This window comes from Atta cephalotes (assembly GCF_000143395.1).
Source record: "Atta cephalotes unplaced genomic scaffold scaffold00005, whole genome shotgun sequence".
NCBI lineage: Eukaryota > Metazoa > Arthropoda > Insecta > Hymenoptera > Formicidae > Atta > Atta cephalotes.
Window position 1 is genome coordinate 4,721,604 of NW_012130069.1, and position 15,253 is coordinate 4,736,856.

At 36.0% G+C, this 15,253-nt stretch overlaps 1 protein-coding gene across 1 annotated transcript in view; it reads left to right on the forward strand.

Annotated features, from left to right (window-relative positions):
* LOC105626599 (unconventional myosin-XVIIIa) overlaps positions 1-10,628 on the forward strand; it is a 49,589-nt gene extending 38,961 nt beyond the window's left edge. Inside the window, exons 16-25 of the mRNA XM_012207892.1 lie at positions 3,881-4,009; positions 4,374-4,517; positions 4,601-4,690; positions 6,904-7,263; positions 7,337-7,491; positions 8,257-8,380; positions 8,475-8,929; positions 9,056-9,368; positions 9,790-10,053; positions 10,287-10,628. Of these exons, the coding sequence (XP_012063282.1) occupies positions 3,881-4,009; positions 4,374-4,517; positions 4,601-4,690; positions 6,904-7,263; positions 7,337-7,491; positions 8,257-8,380; positions 8,475-8,929; positions 9,056-9,368; positions 9,790-10,053; positions 10,287-10,628 (2,376 nt within the window). The remainder of the gene's footprint in view (positions 1-3,880; positions 4,010-4,373; positions 4,518-4,600; positions 4,691-6,903; positions 7,264-7,336; positions 7,492-8,256; positions 8,381-8,474; positions 8,930-9,055; positions 9,369-9,789; positions 10,054-10,286) is intronic.
* The last annotated feature ends 4,625 nt before the right edge of the window (positions 10,629-15,253 follow it).

The following is a 15,253-nucleotide window of genomic DNA, read 5'->3' on the forward strand; positions in this document are numbered from 1 at the left end:
CACACACACACACATTGTTCGTACATGTATGAATGCACGTTTATTTGTATATAAAGTTTGCGCAAAATAATGAATTACTTCACATCGACTGAAGAGATTACGAAGAATCTGATTTAAAATAGTGTTATAAATAAAACAATATTATAAATAAAACAGTGTTAAAAAAGGTGAAAATAATAAATATAAATGCTTGTTTACAGACAAAAAGTGTCCTTATGTTCGTAAATAAGAGATCTGTCTATAAGCAATCTTAAAATAATTAATTCAAAGTATAAATAGTTCACCGGAACAGACGAATAATATGTTTATTGCTATTTATTTCTGTGAAAAATAAGTTTTATTTATTTTCGTCTCATTAGCTTATATAATATCTAATCAAATCAAACTCAAAGAAATATAATTGATTTAAAAATAATATAAAAACTGATATTGATTCAACATTAATTCAAGACTTAATCAGTACTTAATCAATATTTAATAAATTAGAAATACTGATAATAACAAAAAAGATGTATTTCGATTTTTTTTATTAAAAATTTTATCGAAGCAAATCTATTATAAATGAGAAAAAATAGTAAAATAGAAAAAATCAAGGCATTAATACGAAAGAGCATAATACGAAGGAGCTGCGAAGTTATTTTTTTGTTGAAGATAAAGAACAAAATGCATATGTTTACATATGCTATTTAAATTTAATTTATCTCAATCGTTAATTTATTCTTAGTTAAAAAATTGGCTTAGAGAATGTATGTAAACTACAATACGACAAACAGAATAATTTATTAATAATAACAACAGATTATAGTTAAGTATGCTATAACAGACAATTAGAATTGAATCATGTTATCCTCGCTATAAGTAACGATTTATTTCTTTATCAAATCTGACTTTAGATTTTCCATCATGTTCGATAACGTATCTAAATATGCGGTCAGCTGCAATGGCTCGCCTTTAATTAAGGCCAAGAGTAGCCCAAACGTATCAAAAGCGTCACTTTCATCCGTCAAAAAACAAAACCAATCAAACCGGACGATGAATCCCACGATTGTTCCGATCAAGCCGATTCGTTCTGGAAAATCATCGATAACCTCGAAGATATCTATCAAAATGACTAATGACACGATTAACTTGCCATGTCGTGGTTCTAACAATTCGGATTCCTCGAAGCCCCGATTTGCTTCGCCTTCAAAACCTACGAAACGATCCCCAAGCGAAACCCGACCGGATTCGACAAAAACTGTTTCATCTCTTGCGCGCAACAACGACAAAAAGAAGGTTTGCAAGTCGGTCAGCTCGTCTCCCTCGTGCACGATATTAGAAGACAGAGCATTACTAAAGAAGGGTCTCACTTATACACCCGAAAAGATGCCGGTGAAGCCTGAGACGTTGCAACGAAAGAACACTCTAGATCGTTCAGTTAGTTTGAACTCCGTGTCTGCGGACAATCAAACAAATTCCGCAACATCTCCACGATGGATTCCAATTCCGTTGGAAAGCAGATCGATGGAAAAAGGAAAGAAAATCGAAATGTCGCGAAAAAATCTAACGTTTATGAGCAGATCTACTAGTCTTTGGAACGTTCAAACGCCAAAAGTGGATTACAATCAATGCAGGAAATCTTACGGTGCATTCGCGAAGCTAAACTCGGTCGCCAGGCCGAGCAAAATACCGCTTCCGGCAGCTCGATCTACCGGTCTCGGCCGATCTCTCGCCGATCTATCGCAAGTAGATCGCGTCGGAGAGTCAGTTGGTCATTTCGAGCTTGATCTCGATGCCGCGTCAAACGAGCGTATCTACGAGAATTGTCGCGAGACCCTTGATCGTGCTTCAAAGCTGAGCATCTCGAGGATTTCAACGTCGACAAGTAACTTGGAAGAGAGAGCCGCGCGATTAATGGCACAGCTAGAGGACGACTTGGAACCTAAGGAGACGGTCATGTCTTTGGACATCGTGGATGTCGCTCTTCCCTGTAGAACAGAAATTGTCTATGAGGATCGAGAGGCCCTGCACGACAGCAAAGCTAATATTATTATAAAGAATCATAACTTTGACGACGAGAGCAAAGAGAGAATTGAGGAAGACTCAAAAAGAAGAAAGATGGCTATATTTACAGATAATACAAAGACGGAAGAAGATTCGAAGAAAAGAGATTATGTAAAAAAATATACATCTAATCAGATCAAAAAGTGTGAGAAACCGGAAGAAGTTGCTGAGAAGTCGAAAAGAACCAAGGAAACTTCCATTCAGGAACTGAGACGTAATTGGGAAAAACAGAGTAAAGGCAATCAGGATTCTGATGCGAAGACGATTTATGTTGCAAATTCCGGGAAAATCGTCAATTTATCGAAGGTTCAAATTGAAAACGACGCGATCGTCGATGACGCGCAGGAGATGAAAAGAAAGCAGTGCGTCAGCAAGAAAGCTAATGATATCGAACATCTAGTAAATTTCTTTAATTGCAAGAATGCCGAAGTCTCCAAAGAATCTCCGCGGGAAATTCTAATCAAACCAAGACCCGCGAACGGTCCTGTCATCGAAACATCTGCCTTGAAGAAAAATGAATCTAAAAGTGCGAACGAATACAGCGGTTATACATCGGATGGAAACTGTTCGGAGGATAGCGGCCACATAAGCAACGAGAATGAGGTGGAATGGAAAGAAACTCTGGAGAATCAAAATCAGAAAGAGACGAATGATTTCAAGGAACGGCAGTACTTCAATAGGATCGATCAAGATGACAACGTAAAGATTTTTGACTCGATGATCGTTCGTCGCAGACTCACCGAATCAGAAAAGAAGAATATCATTAATCGAGGAGGTCATTTGACGTCTTGCGATGATAACAGTATTAACTGTTGTCAAATCAATGACAAATGCTCGGAAAATGGACAACAGGTCCGTCTGATAATTATGTCTCACATAATTGTTAATTTTAACTATATAAAGATAATGCTTGATTACGCAAAGATTGATTAGATAATAAACGACGCATTAGTTGCAATGCTAGTCGAATGTTCATGATTTATACCGCGGAAAAAATCCCGATTTTGTATGATAATAAATTTTGTATGATAAAGATAAATGAAAAGAATGCTCGCAATTTTGTTGAAGTTTTTTAAAAATTTAACTAGATACATATCTGAAAATAATTTTATTATATGGACTATCAAAATAATTACAAGCATGACGAGCAAAAAAAAAGTTTTGACTAGCAATTAATTTTGAGTGTCCTATATAATTATTTTGATAATTCAACAAAATTATTTTTAGATTTGTACCTACCTAAATTTTTATATACTTCAGCAAAATTGACTTATTCATATAGAACTAGAAATCTAGTATAACTACATAAATTATCATTTAAGATTTTTCTTCTTCAATTAATGCTTTAATTTTACATACTTATATAATAAATTACTATCGCTACCTAAATTTCAGTTAAAATCTTTTGAAACATGCCATTTGTTCAACAACTCATAATAATGTATAACTTATAAGACTGAAAGTCACTTTGCCAATGTAACCGTTAAATACCCACTATATATTTGTTGCATAGTATTATGTAAAAACATATCCTCTCTAATGCAATCAAGATGTCACGGTACACGATACGCCTTTACGCTCCAGAAGTTATATGTGTTTATCTTTCATTATCATAAAAGACGCAAGCTGAAAACTATGCCATGCATATTTAACATTTATCGCCTCTGAACTCGGATTTAATGCGGTTTTTCTTATTCGTTTGTACACAAATTTGGCAAAATAAATTTAATTAAAAATAATGATAAAATACGTAACGATAAAATACCGGTCAGTCTAAGCGTTAGTTAATATTAATTTATAAGTATAAATTAACAGATATCCACTCTTGTGTTCACAGATATTCTTCAGATCTGGTACTCTGGAACGATTAGAAGCTCAGAGGGACGAAAAGCTCACAGGTCACATTATTCTGCTGCAAGCGAGATGCAGAGGCTATTTAGCGCGACGCAAACTCAATACTTTGAAAGTGGGTCGCTTATGCTCTTTTTAAATTGAAACATGCTGTATGATATATGTTAAAATTTCGAAAGAAAGTTTTAATTGCGAGTAAGAAATTGCAAACAAAACGCTTTCCTTCCTCTTTTATTCAGTTAATACAGAAATTAAAATTTTCATTTAAAAATTGCAATCTCATTCCTACTAATGGTTCTAAATTTATAAAGAATTTGCGGCGCGTTTATAGAGATTTCCGAAGTCTTTAATCCAGTAATTAACGAAAGAAAGATAGAACGTAGTAGATGTCTTCACGCCGTTTGCACTTTCTTTAGTAATAATTTATGAGTCTGTATAATGACAGTCCGGATCGAATTGTAAATTAAATTCTCTTACAGCTGCAAGATCTTGCAGTGCGATGCATCCAAAGGAACGTAAGGAAGCTAATGTCCGTGCGAGAATGGCCTTGGTGGAGATTGTACGTGAAAGTCGCGCCCTTGTTGAATGTCCATCGGACCGAAGATCAGCTAAAGGCTCGAACGGTGAGAGAGAAAAATATTTTCCATATAATACATACATTCTCCATATAATTGATCTTAAATATTTCTTTTTTTCATTTCAATAGGAAGAGCTTGAGCTTCTCAGGGCAAAAGTGGAACGTTTAGAACAGGAACGCAATCACCTGAAGCATGACAATGACAAGCTAGAGGCAAAGGTGAGTTAACGCCGCAAGATTATTCAACGTGGATATTTATTTCAATTGCGAAATATTTTTTTTCTCACGACGGTTAAGATATCTTGAGTAGTTTAAACGTCCGTTATTTAAATCGGACCCGTGCTGTAAATTACGCCTCTCTGTTCTGTTATTCACCACAATGATTTCGCGTGTGACCGCATGATGAAACTAATAGAGACAGTCTCGAAGGATGCATTAAGCTCAAACTGCCCGATTAGGCATTCGCGGCACGCACGCCGCGCAATTGGGTTAAGCATGCCAGACGACTCGTGTCGAGCGTGCGCAACTATTATCATGTGACTCGACTGTACGTTACATTACCATTCTGATTTACTTCTAGTATAAAAACGCTGACAATCAATATATCTTCATAAGAAAAAGAATTGAAGAAAATAACGAAAGAAACGTTTTGATGTTTCTTATCATTTAACAACAAATAATTAAACAAAACCATTTACTACACTATTTATTACATCAGTAACTAATTAATGGTAATAAATTTCGCATGATAATTTTTTTCTGTCCTCGCATTAGCACATTGGAATCGCTTCAACCTATTTTACGATACGGAAACTTTTCTTCCTGTTCTCTTTTTATCCATTCTGTTTTTATAAATGCAAGTTTCTACATTTTCTATCGAATTGCTAATTCTACGTTTCTCTTTCCCAATATTTTTCTCATAAAATCTACAGAGAACCTGGCAAATAGCCAGAATCACCGTCTCACACGTCTCTCTCCATCTTCATTTCCTCGCCGGTCCTCTCCTTCTAGCCACCTTCCCCTTAGAATAACTCGGAGGTGACCACCTCCTCCACCGAACGCCTCCGCCGGTTCCGACCCAGGAAGAGGCAGTTGCATCGCGACTCCTTGCCGACACGGGTGTCCTCGTCGTCGTTCGTCGTTACGTAATTTGCCGTAGTAATGTGACGAATCTTCAGCATCTCGGTTAGATACAGTACACAAATGAAGCTGCGAAAGAAAGCTAATTGAAATGCCAACATCAACTTCGAAAGCTTAGATAATCCATCTCTTGTTCCAATGATTGTATTAATCATACACTAAACTAATAGTAACCTTGAGTCGATTTTAACCCTGAGTACTCCTTAAAATGCCTTCCCTACCAACAAAGTACCCAGGTACTATTTCTTCCTCTCGTAATAATCCGCAGCATCTGAACGCATTAATATCTACCAGCTCTGACGAAACGCTTGAAAGAAACGACTCAATAAGCAATGGTTTACCGAGTTTATCCAACTCCGCGGGCTTGGCGAAAAGACCACCTTTGCCTCCACATTGTAGCCATCAGAAAAAACCATCTAGCAGAGGATACATTGTTGGTAATACGAATCGCACAATACGAAGTCCTTCCCCGTGTAGCATCTCTTCCAATGCTACTTATCGCGCAAAATCCTTATCCATTGGAACTAGATCGCCGTCCGTTCTTTCCTCACGGAGCCGATTGTCTCAACTGGAATCCCCGACCTTCTCGATTCCGCCGCGAAGGACGTATCCTCGCGAGAGCACATGTTCGCCGTCGACTGGAGATGTTCTAATCAAAGAACAAGCGCCGGTTGTTTTCGATGCGAGTCTCAATTTTGTCCTGGGCTGCGAACGGCAGAGGGTGAAGCAATCCTTCAAACCTACCGCGTCTCATTTAGATTCGTCAACCGCCTCGTCGTATCTTTCGTCAAAGATCTCTCAGTTTTTGAAACGTACTGATCACATCATGAACGAATGGCGAAGTCTTGGTCACCGTGATGAAATAGATGACGAACCGATAAGTTTGCCGTATACGCGAGATAAATCTCGCGGCATAATTGGAAGAAGTCAGAGCGCTACAAATATTATGATACGTGGTTATCAATACTACAGCAGATCAAACAGCGTAGCGAAGAGTCCTTCGAGGCGCTCCTTGTCCCGCGCTTCGGAGGACCGCACCTCGGATGGAATGCAAGAGGTAATGAAACGTATAGAATTGTAAAAAACGATGGCTTATTTTTATCAAAAACTTTGTAATGTAAAATAATTTCCATAAATGTATACGATTTATCTTATTTCAATTTTAGAAATATCTAAAACTAAAAGACGCAAAATGCAGAAAGTACGAGGCGGGAGTAATGTTGATCTGTGGTTTGCATATAGCGTGTCGTATTCGATTCCTTTATGTAATGTGCATAATTTTTTTGTTCCAGTTGAGCGAGATGACTGCGGACTTTGCGGAGGAGCATTCTACATCGACGTTGGCGGCAGAAAGGATTGATGCTGAGACTTCGGAGCGGTTGCGACTCGAACGTGAATTACAAGATGTAACTGAAGCTAACAAAAATCTTCAACAGACTACTGAACGATTGGAGATGGAACTGCTCTATGCGAGGGCTGCCGATTTGAACGGGGTCGCTTCCGATGGCGAGGAAGGCGAGGATGGTGGTGTTTACAGACAACGATACGAGCACGCTATCCGAGAACTCGAATTCACAAAGAGGAAAATGGCGCAACAACACGAAGATGATTTGGAACAACTGGTCGGATTGAAGAAACAATTAGAAAAGAAGGTACATCAAGCTATTCCTATTGTCACGACAAGAAGCATCACCTTTATCAATGTCTTCTTATTTCGCCAAATAGTTGGCTGATGCTTACGAAGAAGTGGAAGAGCAACGACAAGTTGTCGGACAGTGGAAGCGACGAGTTCAGAAACTGAATGGCGAGATGCACGATATCAGATTGCTGTTGGAGGAACAGACTGCTAGGAACAACCTTCTCGAAAAGAAACAGCGCAAGTGAGTCTCGTAATATAAGTCGACGAAATTACAGACTTCGCACGAATTAGACGCTCATGCTTTGAGATATACTAGTGAATTTAATCTGCGGCTAATAGTCGACGAGAGTATCGAATGATAGCTCGCTCTATTCTCATTTCACTCACGGCAACAAGTGTCTTTGGCACTTGGCCAGGCCGGTGACGCCATCCAACGCTGCCAGCGTTCGGCGACGCGTCCGGTGTGCCTGTAAATCACGATTGACCGTTTGCGAAGATAGCTTCCTGTTAATCTAAATGCAGCCCGCGCCGCTGGCGGTTAAAGCTGATCTCGTTACAACAGAGAGATTGAATATGTTCCCAAAATCTTTTCCCTGTCAGTCCATTCTCTAATACATTTTAAATATAATTAATTCACGGTATAAATTAACATCAAATTTAAATTAATTTCTTAACTCCTAAGTAGATTATCGAATGTGTGTGTGTGTGTGTGTGTGTGTGTGTGTGTGTGTGTGTGTGTGTGTGTGTGTGTGTGTGTGTGTGTGTGTGTGTGCGCGCGCGCGCGCGCGTGTATGTGCATGTGTCACAAATATACATAAAAAACATTCTTCTTGCAAAATATTGTTAAAAACCTTAATATCTTTAAGTCTGTATGTATTTATTTTTAAGGATATACGAAATGGTATTTAAATTTGTTATGTGTGTAAATTTTAACAATATACAAAACTTATTATTATAATCACAAAATAAACGTTTTCTTTATTTATTATGTTAATATCACATTTAGGTTTGACTCGGAGACTCAAAATCTGATGAATGATCTTAGACAAGAGAAAGCACAACGTGAAAGATTAGCGAGGGAAAAAGAGATTGCTATCGCGGAAAAATTCACAGTGGAGCAGAATCTAAGCGTGAGTATATTTTTCTTTTTATTCCTCTCGTTTTTCCAGATTAAGAAAGTTGAATACAATATTGTATATATATCTGAGTATATTATTATAATAGGATGCAAGATTAGAGATTGAGCTTAAGGAGGAAAGACTTCGTACGTTGACTCAAGAGTTAGAAGAACTTACTTTCGGTGGTAAAACGGAAGAGGAAGTTGCGCAACTGAAGAAAGCTAAACACGAGTTGGAGAAACGCGCGAAGGACCAAGAAGAAGAGTTGGATGATCTGGCCGGCCAAGTGCAGCTGCTCGAACAAGCGAAACTCAGACTGGAGATGAGCATCGAGCAGCAGCGCAAAGAAATGCGTAAAGAAATGCAGCAACGTGATGAAGAGCTGGAGGATGTTCGCGGAAACGCGCACAAAAAAGTTAAAGCTCTGGAGTCACAGTTGGAGAATGAACATGAAGAGAGGACAATTCTTTTAAGGGAAAAGCACGAATTGGAGCGCCGTTTAGTAGCTCTAGAAGAACAAGATCGAGCCGATCGTGCGGCAGAAGCTGAGACTATGCAAAGGTGATTATCAAAATTTTACATTCTTTTTCTATTTTGTCTCGTTAATTTATTTTAGAAAAATGTTTTCTTTGTTGATAAGAATAAAAAAATAACTCAGAAATTTGTTATACGCATGCAATTAAACAGATTGAAGAGAGACTTGAAGAGAACAAAGGCATTATTAAGAGATGCACAAACAATGCTTGAAAGATCCAAAGGCGATTCGACGAGTAAAGCTGCATTGCGTCAATTGAAAAATCAATTAGAAGACGCAGAGTGCGCCCGAGCAGTAGCGATTAAAGCGAAACAAGCATTGGAACAAGAACTAAATGAAACGCAAGCAACTTTGGAAGAAGCTATGCGACAGCGTTCCGAGGCGGAAGAACGAGCTAATGCGGCTAATCGCGAACGTTCAGAATTGTTGTCTCAGTTAGAAGAAAACGAGGAAGAGCTTGCTGAGGTACGTTATCTTTCCATTCTATTCCATGTCTTAAAAAGCAGTAAGTAATTAATATTTATAATAATATAATTAATCAATAATCTCTTTCTCTTTCAATTTTCATGGAATGCGACTTCTATGGTTAAAATGCGCAATAGCTTTTGTAAAATTACCAACTTTATATATTATATTATATTATATTATATATATATATATATGTGTGTGTATACATATATATATAAAGTAGTTATTACTTTTTAGGATTGGTAAAAAACATATTTTAAACATGTTTTAAACAATTTAAAACATGCTTAATTGATGTTTTTAATGTGTTTTAAATTAATTTTTTTTAATAGTACTGTTTAAATAGTACTGTTATTTTTAATAATTAAAAATTATATAGAGGTAAAGTAATTAAGTGATTGTTACTCTCCAATTGCAGGTCTTGAAGAAATATCGAGCTGCAGTGCAACAAGTCTCTGCGGAACAAGGCCAATTGCAAGAGGCACAAGTGCAAATCGCTGCACTCGAAGCGGAGAAGTCATCACTGAAGGATCAACTGGCAGAACTAACACAGAGATTAGAATCAGTGGAGCAACTTGGCGATCCTACGGCAAACAGTCTTGCGACGAGACGTTTGGAGTTCCGTGCCAAAGAGCTCGAAAGCAAACTCGAACTGGAACAGACTACGAGAGCGCGTTTAGAGGTAATTTATTGTTGAAATTCCATCATTCACTAATTGTGAATTATTTGAACTTATTGATTTTATGACCTATTCCTCATATCAACTTCATATCTCACATCAAATTTCTTCAATTAAATATCGAATTAAAAAATGTAATATCCTCTAAATATAATTTTTTTTTCGAAAATATATGAATATTGAATAAGTGAATTGAATCCACTAGATGATAACCATTTGCCTTTTTATTTTCACAGACACAAATAGCACGATTGAAGGAAAGCGTCGACAAGTTACAAACTGAATCAGCCTTACTTAGAACGAAGGAGCAGACCGCTCAAGACGCGGCAAGGCGATTACAACGATCTTTACGCGATTCACGCGACGAAGCTAGTGCTGCAATATCGCGAGAGCAGGAGGCCGTACGTGCTCGGCGTGACATAGAGAAATCTTTGGAAGCCGCGGAGGCTGAAACCAAAGTGGCTAGAGATGACCTCAGATTGGCGCTTCAAAGGATCGACGATTTACAGAGTGCTATTCAAGGAGAACTTGACTTGGACTGCAGCGAGGAAGCCACCAGCGAAAACAGTGACAGGTAACGTATGTAACACATTCAAAAATATGAGATAATTTCAAATGTATTTTAAACATGGTGACGTTTCTGTGAATAAATAAATCGTTTTGTCACTGTTTGATGTAATTATAAAAGAAGAAAATCTTTTTTTTTTAGTGATTGATCCGAGCCATCATCGGACATCGAGTCCGATCAAAATGACGAAGGTACGACTGAATCGGGATCATTGAATCAGATCGTAGATGGACTTCCGCGCATCCGAGACATCGAATAGAATATGAACTCTATAGCCGCCCATATTTAACATATGATCGAACATGAAAATGATAAGACTAGAGTAACAGTCCGGAGAGATGAAAGACTGCGAAAATTACAGAAGGGCGGTAACTGCACGCGATCACGATAGATTTTCATTTTGTGCTACTTGAATAACGCTATTGAAAGCGTTCTTTCTTCACTGTTGTAGAGAATAAAATCATTTCGAAGGCGAATTAAACTAGCATAGGAGCTAGCAGTTGAAAAAAATCAAACTTATGAAATAATGGTCATTAAGCTAATTAATTGCGTGACCACTTTCTATGAGCGATGATAAACTTTTTAGGTGCTAACTATGTATATTCCCTGAAAATCTCGATGTCGTGGCTAATATTGGCACGCCGCGTTTGGTCGTGCGTCCGCGGTGCTATTATCTTATTCATTTTTTTAAAACGTCGGTGACAACGACGTCCCTTTCCAGTCTTCCACAAGAATTCGAGCCATTTCTTCGCAAACGCGAATGTGAATGTTGATGAAAATTGCGCACGTTGTGTTATTGAAACAAAAATCGAAATATAGCATTTTCGGTAAACAAGTAAACAAAAAAAGCTTCATATCTTTTCATTAGAAAAGTATAAGTGGGAATATCGCAATGTTTTGCGAAGTGACAAATTGAAATTTTTCTTTTATTCTCGGTTTTAAAATCAACGTTAAAATTTAAATTTAAATTTTAAATATTCGTTTTTTGTTCGATAGCACATGCCGCATGTATATTTTCTCACATAGAATTAGCTCGAGAACGATCTTCTACATAGGAAAGGACCCATTGCGCTTTTTATCCTTGCGATCCACTGCCTTCAAACTTAATTACATTTCATATTTGTATAATAAAACGGAATGAAAGAAAAGAAAAGCAAATTAATAGAGGGGCAAGAAAGGCGTGCCACGACTCGAATTGGGGCTTTGGTTTCGCGTGTAAGGATTCTCGTGTAACTTATTGCTTTGTAAAATGCAGATCTCCTATTTAATTATTTGAGAGTGTTTCTTCGTCGAACCTACTTTCCTCCCAAACCTCTCGTCTTGAAGTTAAATTGGCAAAGCGACAGCAAAAAGTTCGCGGGAAGAAGTCAAAGAGAAAGAAATAGAGATGGGAGATGAGATAGCCAGCATGAGTTGGTTATCAAATTAACCATCACACATAAAGCAAGTCACGCATACACGCGATCACTGTCCGCATCCTTTTCGACTTTCTTCTTTGAACTGTCAGACATTGATTTCCCGCGGGGTAGTCTTGCTCGCCAAAGTTCCAAAGTAAAGTTAAGCTCTTTTCCTTCTGTTTGCCGCACTCCGTTCCCTTTCAACTCTCCCTGTCGCTCTGTTTCTTCATCGCTTCTACCAGACTCTCTCTCAGTTAGATGAATAAAGTAAAGGACGGCAATTAAATTGCGACTAAGTTGCTGTCGCTTCCATGACAACGGCGAGGACAAGTAAGGATGGATGTGCATTTGGATTGCAAAATCATTCTCTTCGTGAGGTAAGTTCTCACAAGCTATATTAAGCGAAAACAATTAGAATATAATAATATCATCTCATTAACAAATTTTGCAAAATATGTGAATTACTTAAAAGGTTTTAATAATCTTGTTATATATAATTTTTTGACATACATTCGCATAAGATGTATAGATTGCAATTCGAACAACAATCAACAATAATTTTATCTACCACTAATATAATTTGATCATTTCATGCGATGTTGATTGATTTCGCGCAATAAAATTTTTATTTTTTTCAGTGTTATTTGCTACAGTAGTGCATAACATACAGTTTTGATGATTGATCTAATAATTAATACATATATTGGATTGGCAAGGAAGTAATTGCGTTTTTTTTAGCTTAAAGTTGTATGTACAATATCTTCGTCAATAATGAATTTTATGATGAAATTTAAAAAAGGGGTTTTAAAGCTTAAAATCTCTACTTTTAAAAGCTTACCACATTTTTTAAGTTTGCATGGAGTTTGGTAATTTTTACATATCAAAAACTACGAACTGAAAAAGACGGAAAATTTTCTTCTCATTTTGTTTATAATGTGCCCAAAACGAATTTGAAAAAATTTTCGACTACCTTGACACTTTCCCTACAAAATCGTTTTTTAAATATTCCTACGATTTTGGTTACTGAGTTATCGCGGATTAAATAAAAGGATCATTTTGATTTTAATTGCTCATAACTCCGTTAAAAATTATCGTATCGCAATTTAAAAAAGAGATTCTTAAAACTAAAACTTTACTCTATCAAGATATATTTACTTTGATAAGAAAATAATTGCGGTTTTTACTGATAGATGCCTTTTAAAAAAACGCAATTACTTTCTTGCCAACTCAATATGTATATGTGTTTCATATAGAGCGAGTAAAAATTCAGCCTCGGCATGATTATTAGAGATTATGTTATGCATACGACTTCCAACTCGCTGTTATGCTCTGATTAATTACCGCGCTACACGGGAGCTAAAGCTTGTGCATCGAGAATCACATAATTGTCGCTATTAGCGAGTCAGAAAAAAATACAAAAACAAAGTTAGTAGAGCTCGTTATGAAAGAAATGTGAAAAAGAGGAAATTACCACAATATGCAGTTTTTGCTTCTATTAAATCATATTCTATTGTCAAATGTGATGGAAAACTTCAAAGTTTTTTGTAAGAATTTCATTTTTTAGTCTCTTATTTTTTACAAAATGTTTTTTAAAAAATTGCTCAAATATACTGTTAAACATCAAAATGACAATCCAATTCTTTTAATTTCCAAACTTCCTTGTGTGTCAAAATATAAGTCAATTTATTTTTATGATTAATTTCAAAAAACTAAATTCTAGTCAAATATTTATTTTAGTTAAATTAACGAAGCAGTGAAGATCTAGAAACGATTAAAAATTGCTCAAATTGAATATAACATCACATTATGAATTTAATATTGCAAGTATTATGACATATTAAATGACATTTATTATAAGATGACTTCTAATACAAACTTATCACTCATTCAAAAATTGGCAAAAACAAATTCTCGAGTTTTTAGTTTTCAAATTTTCAAGCGCATCATAAGTCCGATAAGCTGTTTAAAGCGGACTAAACACGTCGATTAAATTGGTATTTGCTAATTTGTTGTTACGTATTTTACAATTGATTTGTACCTATTCACTCACTAATTCGTATTATAACTATTGATCGCTACTTAATCCGCTATATAGAAAGCACAAGCTGCGCGAATTCGTGTGGGTTTAATCGTAACATTTAACAGTCTAGTTTAGCGATTATCAACTTTATTATGAAATCAGTTGTTTGTATAAATTATTATTGTGTTATCATTGCTGAAAGATTTACAACGAAGTTAATAATAACATCAGTTCGCTCAATAGTGTAAACTAGCTTCTTTCAAAATCAACTTTCAAAATTTCACGCTTTGTTACTTACATAAAAATCATCTTCATAGTGTGAGCTTATATCAATTAATTCTTCATTATCTGAATACTTCTCTCACGATTATTGGCTACGTAATTCTCATATGAATATACAGTATAGTAAACAACAAATTAAATAATACAGGTAGATTCTATTTCATTTAGAGAGTTATACAACTGAGAAAATATTTGTACTTTTATTTGCGCTGTTGTGTAAATAAATCGATCTTTATATGGCGCCGTTGAGAAAGAAGAAATAATGCGCTACAAGCTTTCTTTTTTAAAGAAAGAGATTTGCTTTTGCAAATATTCTCGAGAAAAATTTCACGCGCTAATGATTTCTGATACAGCTTTATTAATAATTGATTTTAATCTATCGACTTTAAATAATGTGTTAAATAAAACATATTAAATAAAGTAAAAAATAGAATAATAAAATAATAGCTACAAACATGTGTAATTCATAGATATTATTTATTAAGAGTAGTAAATGAGACAGTAAAAACTATAAGAAATTTTAATATAAGAGTTCTAGTAGTATTTAGAGAGAGCTGGCACTTATTAACTCTCACTTATAACTCTCTCGCCGAGCAATTCGCGAAAATTTATAAGAACGTACATCATGGAGAATGTATGCCGAGTCTACTGCGCAAGAATGAATTGTCTTTTTTTCATTTGATTTTTACATTTTTGAAACTCTGTAAAAATCTGTAACAAACATCAATCTTGTTACGCGGTTTATGAAACAGCAAATATTCATTAATTTAAAAAGTGTTTTTAACAAAGAATTCCTAATTTTACGAAATCATGTACGGCGAGTATCCATAAATAATTTCATCCTATACTTTCAGTGAGCGCGACAATTATGATTCGCGTGACACAATGTCGATACGAATCAGGGATTATCACGAACCGTGTCTTATATACAGCAAG